Genomic DNA, 20492 nt, shown 5'->3' with positions numbered 1-20492 from the left:
ACACGATCGAATGGCAGCAGGAGAACGCTCACAGAACAACCGAACGTGTCTGGCTTCTAGCCGAGTACTCCATGTAACAAGTCAATCAAGTTTTTTTGCAGTAGAGGTCAGCCAATTTACGAAGTATCAAGTACCTTGCTGGAGTATTCCTTTTCCGGTTCATTTACATGTATCCTTAGTTGACATTTTTGTTTCTCGAGGGAGGGGTAAAACTTGATTTAAGCTGATAACATTTATAGCACCTAAACAAGTCTTATACTATAATAAATAATGATATTTTTACGGGATATAGAATAAATTAAAATGTTTTTTTTATATAGAATCTCTGCAATGAACTTATTTATTCTATAAATAATTCTATAGATAGTTAGAGACAAATTTCTTTTTTCCCCTCCCCCGTGCAGCAGTTAGGGGCGCATGCCGACATGACCGTGGGCGCGTTGCCATTCTAACCCAACATGGCTGCTACAGGAAGTGCTCCGTGATTCATTTGGCCTCGCTAAATAATGCGCATTTCCCTTGATATTAGTATACAGACAAATAGAGCTACCCAAGGCTGTTATAGGGTTGGATCAATGGCTGAGTCTTTTCTATGGACATTTTCTCGGTGTTTTGTGTTTATCACTTTGTTCATCAAATGCGTCGACAATTTTGCCCAAGGTGAGTTTCACTCAGCTCTTGTATTGTCTTGTAAGGATCGCATAAGTCCACGATATTTCTAAATTACTGTCTGCTGAATAGAATGCGTTATTCTTCAATGTAATTGCATATTTTGCTTTTATTTAGCTGGGCAATATCTGGTGAAAAATCCACAAGAATCTATAGAGAAATTCGAAGTTGTTACACCAGTCCAGCTTTCACCCGGCTTGCGTCGTAGGCGATCCGTTACTACGAAAACCCAGGTAGCTTTTTATTATGTTCGTAAAAGTTTCCATTCTAACGGACTCTCCCTTTTTCGGGGGACAAGCAAAGGCGCGGAACACAGTTTATCTCTTGATCCGCTGTGATGTTGTTGACTTTAAATTCATTACCATTTCAGAACGGACGTCACTTAGAGCGCGTGTCGTTTTCTGTTTTCGCATTAGGAAGGGAATTTATACTGGATTTAACTCTTAACAGGTACAATCACGATTATTTAATCACTGTGTCCTCAGCATTTGCTAGAAACAACGCGTTTCCTGACTTTTTATTTTCGTCTACAGAGTTGTCATCCCTTTGAACTCCAAATCAACTTCTTTCAGTGCAAATGGGTCAATGATAGTGGAGCCATATCAGGTAAAGTCTTAAAAAAGTTATTATGCTGATTAAGTTGGAGCCCTGCTAAGCCCACAAAAGCCTAGTAAAATTTGCTAATTCTGAGTGTTCTGTTCAGATTATTTCTTGATTAATCTCCGGGTCTCACAAAAATGCCAGTCTTTTGTTTACATTGCGCTTATAAATGTCACAATGATCAGTTAACCTCTCTTTTTCGCGAAAGAATGGCCCGATTTATTCCTGAGTACTTAAGTATTATAATTCCATTGTGAGCGCAGTGCATGTTATGGAGATTGGGTAAAATGCTCTGCTTTTTTCCCTTTCTTATGAAACAGGAAATTGAAATTAAAAATGTTTCAACAATACGAAATCTTGCATAATGTGTGACCACAAACTTAGGGATTCAAAAGACTTGAAAGAAGAGATATATGTCTTTCAAAGCGTATGCAAAATTACAGTAATAAAAAGATCTTCATTGGAATTGTCAAGCTCTCACCCTAATATGATTTATTTGCAAAGCAGTAAAAAATATTTACGTGATATAGGCATTAGCTGAGGTTATGCACCAAGTATTTAAGGAGCCTATTTGGTAACCAAGGGGCTCCTTAAAGATTTGGATTTTGCTAGTATGCCTACTGTAGTTATCAGTAAAATTATGTTTTTCGTTAATAATTACACATTAGCATAGGTTTTGAATGACTTGAAAAGTAAGGATGTATGAACTTAGCATATCTGGTATTGGAATATTTGACCTTTCTTATCAAAAGCCTTCTAACAGATGGTGGCGAATGTCATGTTATATGGTACTATTGCTCATTCGTTATGTCCTTACTAAGATATTTATTTACCTGGCCCTTTGTATCAACAGAACCAGGGTTTTTTCTATTAAAGAGTTCTAGTTGGAGGACAATAACAATGATTTATGAAACTAAGTTAAATCAGTAATCCTTGATTTTTAAAAGAAACTATTTAAAAAAATGGAAAAGCCTCCCCCCAATTAAATAAATAACTAGGTGTTCAGTTAATATCAGGCGACCTTAAAAAAGTTTAGTTTTCATTCAGATTTCTTTAATTAACTCAATCACAATAGCAGTATAATAAAAGTGTCATGCACTTTGCTTTTTAAAAGCCCAATGTCCAAGGTTTCAATCGGGGTCAGGTTGAGTTGAGAGTGGATACTTAGCTCTCTGAATTTAAAACCCTTTAGGTTAAGACCTTATAAACTGTAGATTCTATCCTTCATTGCACTTTATTGATCTGGGAATGTCAAAAAGCCCCTTTTCATTATGGTACCTTTTTCAGTGACAGTGCTTACACACCATCTAACACACATCACTGTAAACTGCATGGAGCAGTCTATATCATATTTATGAGTAAAATCCAGTCATCTGTGAAGCGTTTAGGGTTATTTTAATAGGTGCTATACAAAAAACTGTGTTAACTCTTACTGTATTCATGTATGTTTTGTATTATAAAGATAATGCTGTCTGTTGTTTTAGGCCGAAGAACACTGCTATTACCATGGTGTAGTTAGGGGTTCTGCTGGATCGTCAGTTGCAGTTAGTACATGTCAAGGGTTAGAGTAAGTCATACCAACACCTTGCAGAGGAAGGGGGGTGCACAGTCATAGATATTATTGGAATAAGTATAGTATCGTTTGAACCTTCAATAACAAAGGACCCACATTTTGGCGTCCAAGGGGTAGGGGTGGGGGATGTACCCACCCTCCCCACCCCACTAGCCACATATCTTTAGTCCACATCTTATATTGAGCTACGGATCGATCACCCTGTACATTAGCTCATTCTATCAAGGACAGAGACATTCTGCAAAACGCACATGGTACGTTCTAAATCTACAAAATGTGTTGCAGCACAAAGACAAAGAGACTTAGTGATTTTGCACCCATACATGTATAGGTGCATGTCAGACAGCAATATAAAGAAAGCTTTTTGCATGACATTTTTGTCCATCCTTGTTGAAGTTTTTGACATAGTACATTATGATATTGCAGAGGTCTAGTATTTGATGGAAAGGAGAGCTTTTACATTGAGCCAGCAAACGACCAACTCTCTAGCATGTCTGTAAGTACTATAACGAAAATCAAAGAAAAATGATGTAGACAAACATTGTGGGTGTCAAAGCAAAGGAAAACAATTTTCTTCCATGTTTGTTTTAGACTAAAAAATTACAAGAGGATCAGCACATGTTTTATAGAATGAGTGATTTGAAAACAAGACCAGTGAAGTGTGGTAAGATAACATCTGACATATCCTGAATTTATTGGAAAAATCTGACAAGATAACAGAGGAGATTTTTGCCTTACATGGAGTAGCTTCCTGTGGGCCAGTGCTTACCGTTTCTATCACTGCACTAACCAACCCTATTACTTGGTGTGTAACAGGTAATGATGATATTAAGCCACAGCACATGTTAGATGATTTGCACAAAATGAAAATGAAATCTCGGGTGAGACGTTGTTTTATTCCTCTCTGTACTTATATGTTAGTTCTTTCAGTTTTACTAAACTGGGAATTAACAAACGATAAACTTACTTTGACTGTTTTTATTTTCAGACTCGCAGAAGTCTTTCTTCTGAGACCAAATATGTTGAATTAGTTATTGTTAATGATTTCTCACAGGTATGGCTGTCCCCAATATTTTCATATTGTTTGTGTATCGTGCCCATAATATTTTGAGGTTTGCTACAGCCCTGTTGTAACAATTCTCTATAATTACTTTTTTCAGTACGACTTTTTTAAGAGGGACATAAAATCTACACAATCCAGAGCTAGGCAAATAGCCAACCTAGTTGACTCGGTATGTATTGATGATAACATTTATAGCATATTTTTATTTTCTATGATACTTTTTGTTTTCACTTTTACTTCGCAATAAGTAAAGCCGCAATGTCACCGGTTTACTTCCGGTCGATAACGTAACAACCTCTGATGGTTTTAACGGAAAACGCGAAACAGTTTACTTCCGGAGGTCCGACGGTCCGAGGTAAACCTCAACCGTCCAAAGACAAAAGAATCTATTAGAATCCGAGATATTAAACAGGCCATCCGCTCTAAATTATCAGTCACATCCTTAAAGAAACTTCCAAAAGACACACTGCTTTCAATATTTTGAAATATTTTTCGCGTTTTCCGTTAAAAATCATCGGAGATTGTTAAGTAATCGACCGGAAGTAAACTGGTGACAATGCGGCTTTAACAACAGAGCTGTTTTACCATTTCTATGTTTCAGTTGTACCGACCATTGAATATACGTGTCGCCTTAGTACACTTGGTAACGTGGAATGGCGGGGATGCAATTTCTGTTGTAGAAAACTCCGAAACAACACTCGACAATTTTATGAAGTGGAGAAATGAGGATCTTACTAAGAAAATGAAAATTAATAATGACAATGCACATCTATTAACGTAAGTGGACAAATCCCATTTTCTCTGTACTTTTAAAATGGTGTGTAGAAAATAAACGTTAGTCAAAATATCTAGATAGTGCGCGAGCAAATAACCAGGAGCAACGAAATATAGATACAAGAAAAGGTGTAACACATTCTCGGTGACCCAGGGCGTCGCGGAGATCAGGCACACAGGGAGATAGAAACAAGAAAGAAACAGGCTGAAAGACTTCTTTCTCGCGCCGCGCTCGCTGTGTGCCCGATCTCCCGGCCGCCCTGGGTCCCCGAGAATGGATGTAGCACTTCTCATTACGTAGTTTTAGAGACTTGTTAGAGATTGTTCCAATTATCATTTTTCACTGTAGAAGGAGTTTAGTCAAATTAAAGTAGACATTAATCATGGACCAGGTGCGTGCCGCTAGTCTCGCGGCCTATTCTAGCAATCCTTTCTGGACCTCATTTTGACCACACATAAACGAGGGCTAATAATGCCTGCCAGATTCTCAAAAAGAGAGAGAGAGGTGAAGCGCTGTACTGCGCTATGTGATCGCAGTCAGTCTGATCTCTTAGGGTTTGGCGAAAAGTCGCATATAACCTGGATGCACTGTGTATGTAATTGCAGTCAGTCTAAGTTCGAGGGCGCTAACCTGGATGCACTGTGTATGTAATTGCAGTCAGTCTATGTTCGAGGGCGCTAACCTGGATGCACTGTGTATGTAATTGCAGTCAGTCTAAGTTCGAGGGCGCTAACCTGGATGCACTGTGTATGTAATTGCAGTCAGTCTATGTTCGAGGGCGCTAACCTGGATGCACTGTGTATGTAATTGCAGGCAAAGTTCGAGGGTGCTAACCTGGATGCACTGTGTATGTAATTGCAGTCAGTCTAAGTTCGAGGGCGCTAACCTGGATGCACTGTGTATGTAATTGCAGTCAGTCTAAGTTCGAGGGCGCTAACCTGGATGCACTGTGTATGTAATTGCAGTCAGTCTAAGTTCGAGGGCGCTAACCTGGATGCACTGTGTATGTAATTGCAGTCAGTCTATGTTCGAGGGCGCTAACCTGGATGCACTGTGTATGTAATTGCAGTCAGTCTAAGTTCGAGGGCGCTAACCTGGATGCACTGTGTATGTAATTGCAGTCAGTCTAAGTTCGAGGGCGCTAACCTGGATGCACTGTGTATGTAATTGCAGTCAGTCTATGTTCGAGGGCGCTAACCTGGATGCACTGTGTATGTAATTGCAGGCAAAGTTCGAGGGTGCTAACCTGGATGCACTGTGTATGTAATTGCAGTCAGTCTAAGTTCGAGGGCGCTAACCTGGATGCACTGTGTATGTAATTGCAGTCAGTCTAAGTTCGAGGGCGCTAACCTGGATGCACTGTGTATGTAATTGCAGTCAGTCTAAGTTCGAGGGCGCTAACCTGGATGCACTGTGTATGTAATTGCAGTCAGTCTATGTTCGAGGGCGCTAACCTGGATGCACTGTGTATGTAATTGCAGGCAAAGTTCGAGGGTGCTAACCTGGATGCACTGTGTTTGTAATTGCAGTCAGTCTAAGTTCGAGGGCGCTAACCTGGATGCACTTTGTATGTAATTGCAGTCAGTCTAAGTTCGAGGGCGCTAACCTGGATGCACTGTGTATGTAATTGCAGTCAGTCTAAGTTCGAGGGCGCTAACCTGGATGCACTGTGTATGTAATTGCAGTCAGTCTAAGTTCGAGGGCGCTAACCTGGATGCACTGTGTATGTAATTGCAGTCAGTCTAAGTTCGAGGGCGCTAACCTGGATGCACTGTGTATGTAATTGCAGTCAGTCTATGTTCGAGGGCGCTAACCTGGATGCACTGTGTATGTAATTGCAGTCAGTCTAAGTTCGAGGGCGCTAACCTGGATGCACTGTGTATGTAATTGCAGTCAGTCTATGTTCGAGGGCGCTAACCTGGATGCACTGTGTATGTAATTGCAGTCAGTCTAAGTTCGAGGGCGCTAACCTGGATGCACTGTGTATGTAATTGCAGTCAGTCTATGTTCGAGGGCGCTAACCTGGATGCACTGTGTATGTAATTGCAGGCAAAGTTCGAGGGTGCTAACCTGGATGCACTGTGTTTGTAATTGCAGTCAGTCTAAGTTCGAGGGCGCTAACCTGGATGCACTTTGTATGTAATTGCAGTCAGTCTAAGTTCGAGGGCGCTAACCTGGATGCACTGTGTATGTAATTGCAGTCAGTCTAAGTTCGAGGGCGCTAACCTGGATGCACTGTGTATGTAATTGCAGTCAGTCTAAGTTCGAGGGCGCTAACCTGGATGCACTGTGTATGTAATTGCAGGCAAAGTTCGAGGGCGCTAACCTGGATGCACTTTGTATGTAATTGCAGTCAGTCTAAGTTCGAGGGCGCTAACCTGGATGCACTGTGTATGTAATTGCAGTCAGTCTAAGTTCGAGGGCGCTAACCTGGATGCACTGTGTATGTAATTGCAGGCAGTCTAAATTCGAGGGTGCTACTGTCGGTAAGGCGCACGTGCTTGCCATGTGCACGTCGCGCTCTGTGGGTGTGGTGCAGGTAAGACTGAATCAAGTTATGGTACAGGCCCGTACCCAGGATTTTTTTCATGGAGGGGGGGGGGGGGGGGTTCAAAATCCTAAAAAGTGGGCCTAATTTTTCCGGGGGGGGGGGGGGGGAGGGAATGAGTTCTCTGATAAAGATCTGACCATCCCCGAAAAGACAAAAAGGGATTTTTCTATCCTTTGCAGTATCTCCATGAGACGTTTATTGTCGGATTTGGCTTCATACCAGAGTGATCTAGCTTATGCTTTATAGTTTTGTCTACAAATAGCACGTCCATTGGGAACCGAAAGTCGGCCGTTGTGTGTGGGGACGCACCCCCTGCACCCCCCTGAGTACGGGCCTGTGGCATTATATGGATTAGATAGAACGTATCTGTTCGTCCTGCTAGTAGCAAACAAACCACGTTGTACCGATAAGGGGGGGCCGAAATCGGCCTCAGGGGCAAGCACTCGGTTCTCCATTGTAACGCGATCTTGATTATAAGTAAGGATAAGTTCAAACGTCGTATTATCCATGAGCCGTATTCAATGCTAATTTGCCTCAGGGCATGTGAGGAATGCAATAGCTCAGTACTGGCCCCTACACCAACATGTCCTCTGCTTAAAATGTTCGTCGTTTTAAAGAGGAATCGGTTGGTGATTTATCAATTTACACCGTGTTTCTTACTGAACCCTTGAATTTCGTCATCTTTTGTTATATCGCGTGCTTTTATTTTTTGTTTTTTCGGGTGTTTTTTTAATGTACAGTGTTCTTCAGATTGAGTTTGGCATTGATTTTCCGAGAAATTCTCCATGGCCGATTTGTCTTCAAGCCTTGTAAAAGTTTTGCCTTTTCGAGTATGCAGTAATTAATCTGAATTTCTGGTGCCCATAGTTATTTTACTTTGGTTTTATTAAAGGATCATTCTTCAAATGCTGCCGCCACCGCCGCTACATTCGCACATGAGATGGGCCATAACCTGGGAATGAGTCATGACGAATCAGGTGAGTCACATGGTGTAAAACACGCTGATTGATTAGTCAGCTGCTAAAACGTTACACGGGACATAACCTGGGAATGAGTCATGACGAATAAGGTGAGTCATATGGTGTAAAACACGCTCATTGATTGGCCAGCTGCTAACACGTGACCCGGGCGTAAACTGGGAATGAGGCATGACGAGTCAGGTGAGTCAAATGGTGCAAAACACTCTCATTGATTGGCCCGTTACTATCACATGACACGGGGCGTTAAACTGTTAATCACATGATGCAAAGTACGCGCATTGATTGGAGAGTCCATATACAAACATTTTCATTTGGTTAATCGGGTCCAATAAGTTGTCGAATAGTTTTATATACCTTCAAAAGCAAGGGATTCAGTTCAATACTGGTTATATCATTCGGTGTTCCATTCAGTTTCCACTAATCCTCTCTCATAGTTTGTACGTTTTTTCCTCCTTTTGTGTAGTTGAGGGCTGTACGTGCGAAGACAAGGATGTCAACAAAGGCTGCATAATGTCAGGGGTGGCAAGGTGAGGACCCATGTGTTTATTTATTAGAAGCACTCTCATATCATGAATTGCACATATGGCTTCTATTTTTGCTTCCGTACCTACTATCGGGACCGTAGCAGGGGGTGGGGTACGTCCCCCCCTCACATTTCCAAATATTATAATGAAATGACCAGTAGTGGTATGACGGTCCCCTTAATGGTCTCATTATTTACTTAATGTTTCTGAATCGTGCCCCCCTCTCCCCAATATGCCGAGGCCGGCTACAGCACTTACTTAACATGCTTGGGCTAGTGTATGGCATTAGATACTAGCTACGACTCCAGGGTTGCCGTGGCGACTGTTTAGGTGGAGAACCTCCCCCAAAACGAATCCACCCCTAAGCATTTAGGGGGCTACTTCCATGTATACTATAGTACCACCGCCATGCAGCTTTTATGATTTTGCCATGATTTTTTAATGTTTTCCATTGTTTTGTATCGTTTTCTTACCATGTTAATTAAAAGGGAACGCTGTATAGGCCTTTATCCTGTCTTTATCGCTTTTGTGTGTGTAATCTGTAGACATACACGTACCTTTAGAGATAAAATAATAATCTGGGACGTGGTGGTATAGAGATTGCGAAGATTTGCTATTAAGGCGGTCTATTAATCACGCATTGCTGTTTAGGAGCATCCCGGCTACAAAATGGTCCAAATGTAGCGAGGACTCATTTAAGGAGTTCATGGAAAGAGGGCTTGACCCTTGCTTATTCAACCAACCGCTGATGGTAAGCATTTTGGGCTCTAGATAGCGTTAGGCCGCTCAAGGTAAGCATTTTGGGCTTGGGCTCTAGCTTGCGTTAGTCCGCTCAAAGTAAGCATTTTGGGCTCTAGATAGCGTCAATCCGCTCAAGGTAAGCATTTTGGGCTCTAGAGGCCGCTCAAGGTAAGCATTTTGGGCTCTAGATAGCGTTAGGCTGCTCAAGGTAAGCATTTTGGGCTCTAGAGGCCGCTCAAGGTAAGCATTTTGGGCTCTAGATAGCGTTAGGCCACTCAAGGTAAGAATTTTAGTTTAGTCTGCCCTGAAAAGGTCTTATTAAAGACGAAAATTTGTCAAAGTCGAATACCAGTTTTTGGGGCATTGTATTTATTCTTCTGGTTTACGATCACGACTATTTGGGCCTTGATGACATTTCACAATATCCATCTAAAAACAAAGTTTTATGCTTCAGTCGCCAAATCCAAACAGCAACACCTCAAAAGGTTCTGCTTATCAGTCGATGGAAATGGATCCTCTCTCACGCTTATGATTCTAATTCGTTTATCGTCGATAACGTGGGGAGTTTCCCAATCTCCCGAGCTCGGAGAGCTCATGATATATACACTCAACATTCCGATTTATCTTCGTCTGTGTGTATGCTAACTATTTGGGCGCTAGTGAAAATAAAAACTGTGACGAAGCCAGTACCCTAAGAATCTAAAAAAAATAAATATGGATTCGTTCTTCAGTTGTTCGGTGACGCAATTTGCGGCAACGGCTTCAAGGAAGAAGGAGAAGAGTGTGATTGTGGAACAGCTGAGGTCAGTCTCGAGTACTCTGAACATTTCATGTGCTGTAATTATTATTATTGCGTGTGAAAATTCTAAAATTCCGTGTGCTTATCATTTGCAAGTATTGTGTGAAAGTTCTTTCTTCTGTTTCATCCCTTCTCTACCACTGCAGATGAATTTTTAATGTTAAAACTGCAATCACTATTCTGACGATCAAACGTGCTGACTTGCAGTCGGCTTTAATATATTTTAACACGACAATTTGATCAGTTTGACGCGTATCCTTTTACTAAACTTTTGAACTTGAGCATGCGTGTGTGTATGAGAGTATGAAGTCATTTTGATTGACGGAAGAATGTAAGACTTTCTGGGGTGACCGCGTAATGAAAATGGTGGTAATATGTCTTACTTGTGTTTTCAGGAGTGCAAGCGTTATAGCGACGACTGCTGTAACAGCACCACGTGTAAGCTCACCGCGGGCTCAGAATGCATGGATGGCCCTTGCTGCTTCAAGTGCAAGGTAGCAACAAACTAAACGGGCTCCCTGTCTCGCTAATTACCATATTGCCACAGGCTCCCTGTCTAGCTTATTACCATACAACCACGTGCAAAGTAACAACCCTGTCTAGCTAATTATCAACTTGATGTCGAGGAGCTAGGGGCGGACCATTGGAAACAGAAAGACTTTTTACAAACTTTCTACAAACATTGTCAGCAGAAAGACTTTCTACAAACTTTATCTTTGTCTTTATCCTTTTTTTTCTGTGGGAGAGTGGTTTTACAGTGGGCTTAAATTGCATAGAACAAAAAGTTGAAGGCCGCCCCTGGATACGTGGGATCCCTGTGGTTGATAGCATTATGGCATTTCGTTTGCAGCTGAGCCCTGCAGGTAAGGAGTGTAGAGAGAAGGTCTCGGAGTGTGATCTACCCGAGGTGTGTGATGGCAAATCGGAGCTGGTAAGTGTTGTAGACAACAACTTCTACTCAATGTTGTATCCTAAATACCACAAGAAACACACCAATTATCTCCTGTTTTTGTTTCAGTGTCCCGCTAACAGATACGTGTATAACGGGAAGAGCTGTGGCGATGGCAAGGTGAGATGATGATCATGATTAGAGAGGGATTCACACGTCGCGTTCCTGCCGTGCCGAATCCAAGTGTTTTTTTTATCGACACAAATACGTTGGGTTCAGACGTCGTACTTAATTAGTCGATAGGTTCTATATTTAAAATGTGATGTTTATAATTAAGTTGCCCTAGTTTGATGTTTTGTCATTGCTTTGTGTAGGGTTATTGCTTGCACTAATGTGATATTTTGTCATTGCTTTGTGTAGGGTTATTGCTTGCGCTAATGTGATGTTTTGTCATTGCTTTGTGTAGGGTTATTGCTTGCGCTAATGTGATATTTTGTCATTGCTTTGTGTAGGGTTATTGCTTGCGCTAATGTGATGTTTTGTCATTGCTTTGTGTAGGGTTATTGCTTGCACTAATGTGATGTTTTGTCATTGTTTTGTGCAGGGTTTTTGCTTCAATGGAGTGTGCCCGACTCTTGACAATCAGTGTGAAACATTGTGGGGCTTGGGTGAGTATACGGATCTACGGATATCGCATCATCAGTATCCAATGATACTCCCAACCCTACCCACCTTCTTTACCCCGCTTATCTGATTTTGAATAATCACCTTTGTTGTTTGTTTATCGTTCGTCAGTTTATCGTACTATCGTGTGCATGTTAAAATACATACCCTATAACTTTTTTGTAGGGGTGACGTCGGGGCCAGAGGTTTGTTATACCATCAATATGAAGGGGACTTATAGCGGAAGCTGCGCTAAACTTCAGAACGGGTCATTCGTGGGCTGCAAATACGAGTAAGTCCCCCCGTAACAAACAATAGCCATAGCAACGTCAAACAGCCACACCAACAACGTCAACGTTATTACCATCAACAACAACATCACCAACAGCAACAATTAGAACATCATTTTGAGCAAGAACCAAAACAACAATAGCAACAACATTACTAACAGTAGCGATAACGATATCACTACAAACAACAGTAACAGTAACAGCAACACCATCATCATAAACAACATCATCACCAACAACAACGTCATCACCATCATGAACAACATCATCATCAACAACAACAACATCATCATCATCATGAACAACATCATCATCATGAACGTCATCATCATGAACAACATCATCATCATCATCATCATCATCATCATCATCATCATCATCATCATCATCATCATCATCATCATCAACATCATCATCATCATCAACAACATCAACATTATCGTCATGAACAACATCAACAACGACAGCAGCAATAGGACAGCAACAACAATAACAAGAAAAAAAATTGTTCTAGAATTCAATAGCAGCACATACATTCTGTGTGATGTACAGTTTACAATCCGTGTTTACCAAAACCCAATGTTAAACGAAACGCTAGGGCCCCAGACCCTGCGTTAACTATGGCCCTGCGCTAACTATGGCGCTGCGTTAACTACGGCGCTGCGTTAACTACGGCCCTGCGTTAACTATGGCCCTGCGTTAACTCTGGCGCTGCGCTAACTATGGCCCTGCGCTAACTATGGCCTATCGTTAACTATGGCCCTGCGCTAACTATGGCGCTGCGTTAACTACGGGCGCTGCATTAACTACCTCCCTGCGTTAACTATGGCCCTGCGTTAACTATGGCCCTACACTAACTATGGTGCTGCGCTAACTATGGCCCTGCGCTAGATATGGCGCTGCGCTAACTATGGCCCTGCGCTAACTATGGCTCTGCGCTAACTATGGCCCTGCCTTAACTATGGCCCTGCCTTAACTATGGCCCTGCGTTAACTATGGCGCTGGGCTAACTATGGCCTTGCGCTAACTATGGCCCTGCGCTAACTATGGCCCTGCGTTAACTATGGCCCTGCGCTAACTATGGCCCTGCGCTAACTATGGCGCTGCATTAACTACGACCCTGAGTTAACTATGGCCCTGCGTTAACTAAGGCCCTGCTCTAACTATGGCTCTGCGCTAACTATGGCCCTGCGCTAACTATGGTGCTGCGCTAACTATGGCCCTGCGCTAACTATGGTGCTGCACTAACTATGGCCCTGCGCTAACTATGGCCCTGCGTTAACTATGGCACTGCGTTAACTATGGCCCTGCGTTAACTATGGCGCTGCCCTAACTATGGCCTTGCGCTAACTATGGCACTGCGTTAACTACGGCACTGCATTAACTACGGCCCTGCGTTAACTATGGCCCTGGATTAACTATGGCCCTGCGTTAACTATGGCCCTGCGTTAACTATGGCTCTGCGCTAACTATGGCTCTGCGCTAACTATGGCCCTGCGCTAACTATGGCCCTGCGCTAACTATGGCCTTGCGTTAACTATGGCCCTGCGTTATCTATGGCTCTGCGCTAACTACGACCCTGCGTTAACTATGGCCCTGCGTTAACAATGGCCCTGCGCTAACTATGGCTCTGCTTAACTATGGCCCTGCGCTAACTATGGCCCTGCGCTAACTATGGCCCTGCGTTAACTATGGCCTTGCGCTAACTATGGCTTTGCGCTAACTATGGCCCTGCGCTAACTATGTCCCTGCGCTAACTATGGCCCTGCGTTAACTATGGCGCTGCGCTAACTATGTCCCTGCGCTAACTATGGCCCTGTGTTAATTATGGCCCTGCGCTAACTATGGCGCTGCGTTAACTATGGCCCTGCGTTAACTATGGCCATGTGTTAACTATGGCGCTGCGTTAACTACGGCACTGCATTAACTACGGCCCTGCGCTAACTATGGCCCTGGATTAACTACGGCACTGCGTTAACTATGGCCCTGCGTTAACTATGGCTCTGCGCTAACTATGGCTCTGCGCTAACTATGGCCCTGCGCTAACTATGGCCCTGCGCTAACTATGGCCTTGCGTTAACTATGGCCCTGCGTTAACTATGGCTCTGCGCTAACTACGACCCTGCGTTAACTATGGCCTTGCGTTAACAATGGCCCTGCGCTAACTATGGCTCTGCGTTAACTATGGCCCTGCGCTAACTATGGCCCTGCGCTAACTATGGCCTTGCGTTAACTATGGCCTTGCGCTAACTATGGCTTTGCGCTAACTATGGCCCTGCGCTAACTATGGCCCTGCGTTAACTATGGCGCTGCGCTAACTATGGCTCTGCGTTAACTATGGCCCTGTGTTAATTATGGCCCTGCGCTAACTATGGCCCTGCGTTAACTATGGCCCTGCGTTAACTATGGCCATGTGTTAACTATGGCGCTGCGCTAACTATGGCCATGCGCTAACTATGGAGCTACGTTAACTATGGCGCTGCGTTAACTACGGCCTTGCGCTAAATACGATCACTTGAGCTTCAGGCACGTATTTGCATCGGTAAAGAATGTCGATCAACTACTCCTCTGTTATTATTTACAAATTGAAATACAACGAATCATTTGCAAGAAATAACCGTATCTCAGTTATATGAATAAGCCGATGAAAATGGGATCCTTTGAGTGACTCCGTGTTGTGTGGGAGTGTAAAGTAGTGGCGTGATTGGCCTTCTTTAAAAACTCCTTTTTTTATTTCAGGGATATTTATTGTGGGATGCTGCACTGTACTGACGTGAAAAAGCATCTGCCTCTAATTGGCACGGAGCGCGAGGTCTACACATACACGTGGCCCATGGCCGACGGCAGCTCGGTCAAGTGCAAGTACGTAGCTTTGCACGATATGCAACGTAATATGCAACGTATGTGACAGGCAAGCTTTCTCGGTCTTTTTGTCTTACAGTTCGCTCACACAAGTAGTGAAATACAAACGTAAAAAAGACCATGTGTTTCCGAGGATCTAATGCAAGGCATGCAACAAGTTTAAGTCGTCCAAAATAAGAATATTAATTTTATTATACATAAAGTTTTTCCAACCTCCTCTACTTTAAGATACTTTGAATAGCTTATCCTGTATAGATTATTTACATAAATGGCTTTGGAAAAGTAGATTACGAAAATTGCACATTACGAAATGAACATTACTACGTCCATACAATTCATGATTGACAAAGGAAAACATCTGAGAACAAAGATATGCTATTTGGGGGGGACGAATACCGAGGGACCCGGAGAAAAACCATCAAAGCAAGGACGAGAACCCATTACCTCAACTCACATTTGTAATCAAACCCGAATTCTAGGTGTGAAACAACTGGCAATTCTACACCACCCAGACCAGTACGCTCATTCTAAGATGAAGATCCCCTCTTTCTTTCATAACTTTTGATAGCTTTTACAAGTTATGAGAAGATATCTCAAAGTACCACCTAGATTAAAATCATTTTGGTTCATTTACCGAATTCAACCCAAAATAGCTTCACCAAAACATATTATGAAGTGGATGCTTTCTCTCACTTGGTACTTATAGGGGCTTTTAATTCCTATCTTATAGGAGCGCCATCATTGACGTCGGTACGGGTATCTGGAATGACGGTGGAATGGTGCGGTCTGGTGTCAGGTGTGGCGAAGACAAGGTACAGTATTAGGTATAGTATTCCTATGGTAACACCCCCTTAGACAAGGTACGTATCTATGGTAACCCTTAGACAAGATAAGTCTTTATGGTAACACCTCCCTAGACAAGGTACGTTACTATGGTAACACCTCCTTAGACAAGGTACGTATCTATAGTAACCCTTAGACAAGATAAGTCTTTATGGTAACACCTCCCTAGACAAGGTACGTTACTATGGTAACACCTCCTTAGACAAGGTACGTCCCTATGTTAACACCTCCTTAGACAAGTTACGTCCCCATGGTAACATCTCCTTATACAAGGTAAGTTCCTATGTTAACACCTCCTTAGACAAGTTACGTCCCCATGGTAACATCTCCTTATACAAGGTAAGTTCCTATGTTAACACCTCCTTAGACAAGTTACGTCCCCATGGTAACATCTCCTTATACAAGGTAAGTTCCTATGTTAACACCTCCTTAGACAAGTTACGCCCCCATGGTAACATCTCCTTATGGTAACACCTCCTTAGACAAGTTACGTTCCTATGGTAACATCTTAGACAAGGTACGTCCCTATGGTAACACCCCCTTAGGTCTCTATGGTAACTCTTAGCCAAGATAAGTTTTTATGGTAACACCTCCCTAGACAAGGTACGTCCCTATGGTAACACCTCCTTAGACAAGGTACGTCCCTATGTTAACACCTCCTTAGACAAGTTACGTCCCCATGGTAACATCTCCTTATACAAGGTACGTCCCTATGGTAACACCCCCTTAGACAAAGTTTGTCTCTATGGTAACCCTTAGACAAGGTAAGTTTCTATGGTAACACCTCCTTAGACAAGGTACGTTCCTATGGTAACACCTCCTTAGCAAGGTACTTTCCTATGATAACACCACGTGTCCATGGCTTATGCACGTTTGGTTTATCAGGTGTGCCATCAACAAAAGTGCATCAATGTCACTGATCTTCTCAAGACGAATCCGCCCTGCCCGAGAGATTGCTCCTCTTATGGCGTACGTATATTATTCTTATGTTTATCAAATTATTTCCTTACTTGATCTAGAGGGGCCATAAGCTCTTATTAGATAAAAGTATATTTTAAACCCAACAATTACAAAGCCCCTGAGCAAATGTTCGTCAATGCAAAATCCATTATTGTACTGTTATTAGCTGTGTGTTTTCCCTTTCCCAACCTCACTTTTAGTGTGAACATCTCTTCTTCTTTCATAAAAATACTTTCTTCTTCTAGGTGTGTAACAATGTCGGCGAATGCTTCAAGTATAAAGGTGCCTCAACTGGACAAAGTAAGTATGAGGGACGTTTCGCTGCCAAACTTTATTACGCGTCATAATTTCAAAATTTTCATCTTTTTTACCTCATCAACCAAACTCAATCCAAAATATATCTACGGCCTCCCCAAATCAGGGGATAGAGTGGACGCTTTCTCGCACTTTGCTAGGATGGAAAAATGGCGGCAGAAAGATATGGCAGCACTTGCGTAAAGTCGACTTTATTTCCCTTAACCCTTAGTGTAATTTTGTGAATTATGAATACCCTGTCAGTATACTTTTACCCTGCTAGCAGAGCTTATTTTTGAAATTATCCATGGTTATGATAAATATGCCAGCTCATTCGCTTTGGTAACGTTTTGTTTGTTATTCACCCTACCCCTATCCAGCTCCATATTTTCATTCCATGTGATCAACTCCGCTTTTAGGCAGTGGCTATTACCATGCTAACAGAGCTTGCTTTCGATTTTCTTCTATCAGTTCACTTAAGGCTAGTTTTCATATATGTTCCCAATCGATCGCACCGATCGCAGGCTGAGTTTCCATACAATCGTACCGTGTGCGGTCTAGTGCGGCCATATGGAAACCAGACTTTATCCGTGTCGCGATAGAAACAAGAAGATGGAAATCTCTGCTAGCAAAGTACTGGAATTCTATGCTTTCGTCCCTAAGGTTCTGCAGGCAGCAAGGCAGGCACCGTGGTTCTGGTCCTGTTCATTCTCGCTCTTGTCGGTCTGGCCATCTTTGCGTACTTCAAGCGAGATCTGATCAAAAGCAAATGGAACAAGTACCAGCAGAAGCGCCAGCAGAGGTGAGCTTAGACGACAGTGTGCATTCGTGAGGGATATTTTGTTCCAATGGTGTTTCTTTTATCAGCAAAGAGTGCGAGTTAGTTCACCGTGTATTTATTGCTTATATTTGGTGTATTTAGATATCAAAGTGTTCAAAGAGACGGCGCAAGACAGCCCTCATCCACACAGCCTGCAGGACAGAAACGACAGATATCTGCTCCAATGGCTTCTGGTGGCGCCCAGGCCTCCAAAGCGCCTATGCGTCCCGCGCCAGGGAAGATTGAGTTGCCTGACTGGCCTCGGACGGACGAAGACACCCCTCCCCCTTACTCTGATGTGGCGATGGTACCCCCCGTGACGCGAAGACCCCCTCCACCTCGACCCATGGCCCCTAAGGATGCCAGCCTCCACAGGGCCTCCAGCCCTCCGGGGTTCACTCACAAAGGAAGCGAACCACCGCCCAAACCTGCCCCGCCAGCTCGGCCAGGCAGTGTCGCAAATGTTTTAGGAGAAAGAAAGCCTTTACCAGGAAGACGGCCGGGGGTGGAATGGCCTCCTTTAGCCAAGTCTTCGTCTGATGGTGCTGCTATCGATAAGAAAGCCCTGGGTGCACCGCCGCCCCCTCCACCGCCCACGAAACCAGCAACGCCCAGGGTGCCGCCTAATATCCCAAGCCGGCCACCAGGGGCAAGACCGACCCCTCCCCCGCCCCCTCCGGGCAAGCCCACCAAACCTACCAAGCCCTCTTTACCACCGGTGCCTCCCGGAATTGGGAAAGCAAATTAAGAAATTGTATGATCACTTAGCATTGCTAGCAGCAGGACTTCTACCTATCTTATTTCGGTCAGCTGTTAGTTCCGGTCATTTTAGCGGGGTTAGGAACAGCTTGTACCTATCTTATTTCGGTCAGCTGCTAGTTCCGGTCATTTTAGCGGGGTTGGCAACAGCTCGTACCTATCTTATTTCGGTCAGCTGCTAGTTCCGGTCATTTTAGCGGGGTTAGCAACAGCTTGTACCTATCTTATTTCGGTCAGCTGCTAGTTCCGGTCATTTTAGCGGGGTTAGGAACAGCTTGTACCTATCTTATTTCGGTCAGCTGCTAGTTCCGTTCATTTTAGCGGGGTTAGGAACAGCTTGTACCTATCTTATTTCGGTCAGCTGCTAGTTCCGGTCATTTTAGCGGGGTTAGCAACAGCTTGTACCTATCTTATTTCGGTCAGCTGCTAGTTCCGGTCATTTTAGCGGGGTTAGGAACAGCTTGTACCTATCTTATTTCGGTCAGCTACTAGTTCCGGTCATTTTAGCGGGGTTAGCAACAGCTTGTATCTATCTTATTTCGGTCAGCTGCTAGTTCCGGTCATTTTAGCGGGTTTAGCAGCAAATTTGCATCTATGTGACTGCCGTCTGCTGCTAGTTCCGGTCGCTTTAATGGGGTAAGCAGCAGATATGTTTCTGTCTGATTGACGTCGTCTGCTGCTAATACGATCGCTTAAATGGGGTTAGCAGCAGATATGTTCCTATCTAAGTTACGTCTGCTGCTAGTTCCGTTTATTTTAATGGGTTAGCAAAAAGTGGTTCAATATTATTTGCAAATAGTCGCATTCGTCGTCCATTCGCATTATGTTAAGTTACAGCTATAGCGACGACAGGAACGATTATCCAAGATCATGTTTGTGCGCAAATAATATTCAAGTTCAATAGTTTTTCCTTTAATTCAATATTTCTTTATTTCAAACTTTTTTTGATTAGATGTTCTTACACCCTTCATGCGACAAGCGCATTCAGTATTCTCGAACCGTTTAAAACTTGCAACTACGTACACCTACGGGAGATTATTATGGTCTTGTTTACAGCAGAGCCTCGATATTTCGAACTGACGCATTCTTAAGTGGGTTGCGAAGTATTTTTGTAAGTAACTGGACATTTCTCAGAAAGTCTTAAATTAATTTTGGATTTTCGTCCCATTTTCTACTTTTTAATGATTTTCTTAGGCGCTTAATTTTTTTATGAGGTGAATGTTGTAGTTTATGCTAGTTGAGCTAAGATAGCGTTCTGTGAATATATGCGCGCTGAGGGAAATACGCTAAGGTCATTGCTATTTTTGATAAAATCCTTTTTTTTTAATATGGCATACTTGGAACAAGACAGATCCATGCATACAAAAATGTGAAACAAATAATATCATAGATGTAATTATTATAAATATTTTTAGCTTTCATAATTTGTACTCAAGGGTGCATAAGTAAGCATTTAAAGCCGTATTGTCGCCAGTTTACTTCCGGAGGTCCGACGGAAACCTCAACCGTTAAAAGACAAAAGAACTATTAGAATCCGAGATATTTAACAGGCGATCCGCTTTAAATTATCGATCACATCCTCAAAGAAACTTCCAATAGACTTTCAATATTTTGAATTTTTTTCGCGTTTTCCGTTAGATTGTTACGTAATCGACCAAAAGTAAACTGGTGACAATGCGGCTTTAAATGTTTAACGTGGAAATATTTTGTAGTGTACTCGCGAATTAACCCACCCTTCGCATGAAGATGTAAAAGTTTGATTTTTCCTGGAAACATAAGATAAAAACGCTTGCTAGAAGGTTTTTATTGTTATGCATGCCCCTGATCAGCCACCCCC

The 20492-nt window shown here is 42.9% G+C and overlaps 1 protein-coding gene and 1 long non-coding RNA gene across 4 annotated transcripts; both read left to right on the top strand.

The window, feature by feature from the left end:
- Positions 1-10: 10 nt before the first annotated feature.
- On the top strand, positions 11-20453 carry LOC5508616 (zinc metalloproteinase-disintegrin-like EoMP06). 3 transcript variants are annotated; one of them, XM_048728524.1, is made up of 28 exons: positions 11-169; positions 537-660; positions 787-902; positions 1040-1119; positions 1203-1275; positions 2754-2836; positions 3269-3338; positions 3434-3506; positions 3659-3723; positions 3831-3896; positions 4003-4074; positions 4507-4682; positions 7138-7219; positions 8124-8208; positions 8675-8738; positions 9387-9486; positions 10208-10279; positions 10671-10769; positions 11126-11206; positions 11294-11344; positions 11769-11832; positions 12014-12119; positions 14857-14979; positions 15710-15791; positions 16708-16791; positions 17028-17082; positions 17740-17878; positions 17999-20453. In XM_048728524.1, exons 1-28 carry the CDS (start codon positions 11-13, stop codon positions 18642-18644), a joined length of 3090 nt encoding a protein of 1029 aa, XP_048584481.1. In that variant the 3' UTR covers positions 18645-20453. The 3 variants fall into 3 exon arrangements, with proteins under 3 accessions (XP_048584481.1, XP_048584482.1, XP_048584483.1); XM_048728525.1 differs by lacking the exon at positions 10208-10279; XM_048728526.1 differs by lacking the exon at positions 11-169 and having other exon boundaries at positions 425-660.
- LOC125567853 lies at positions 9527-10176 on the top strand. Its single transcript, XR_007311835.1, has 2 exons — positions 9527-9612; positions 9645-10176. It is a non-coding gene; the product is annotated as an uncharacterized LOC125567853 (long non-coding RNA).
- Positions 20454-20492: the final 39 nt, after the last annotated feature.

Source organism: Nematostella vectensis, chromosome 6 (genome assembly GCF_932526225.1).
Source record: "Nematostella vectensis chromosome 6, jaNemVect1.1, whole genome shotgun sequence".
NCBI classification, from domain to species: domain Eukaryota; kingdom Metazoa; phylum Cnidaria; class Anthozoa; order Actiniaria; family Edwardsiidae; genus Nematostella; species Nematostella vectensis.
Note: the sequence above shows the minus strand (reverse complement) of the source record. Positions and strands in the feature narration are given on the sequence as shown.

Bases quoted from the DNA above. Each gene is read 5' to 3' on its own strand.
- LOC5508616 (XM_048728524.1), top strand. From the start codon at position 11: ATGGCAGCAGGAGAACGCTCACAGAACAACCGAACGTGTCTGGCTTCT. The intron at 1,276-2,753 runs GTAAAGTCTTAA...CTGTTGTTTTAG, and splicing joins TGATAGTGGAGCCATATCAG to GCCGAAGAACACTGCTATTA. The intron at 11,833-12,013 runs GTGAGTATACGG...ACTTTTTTGTAG, and splicing joins TGAAACATTGTGGGGCTTGG to GGGTGACGTCGGGGCCAGAG.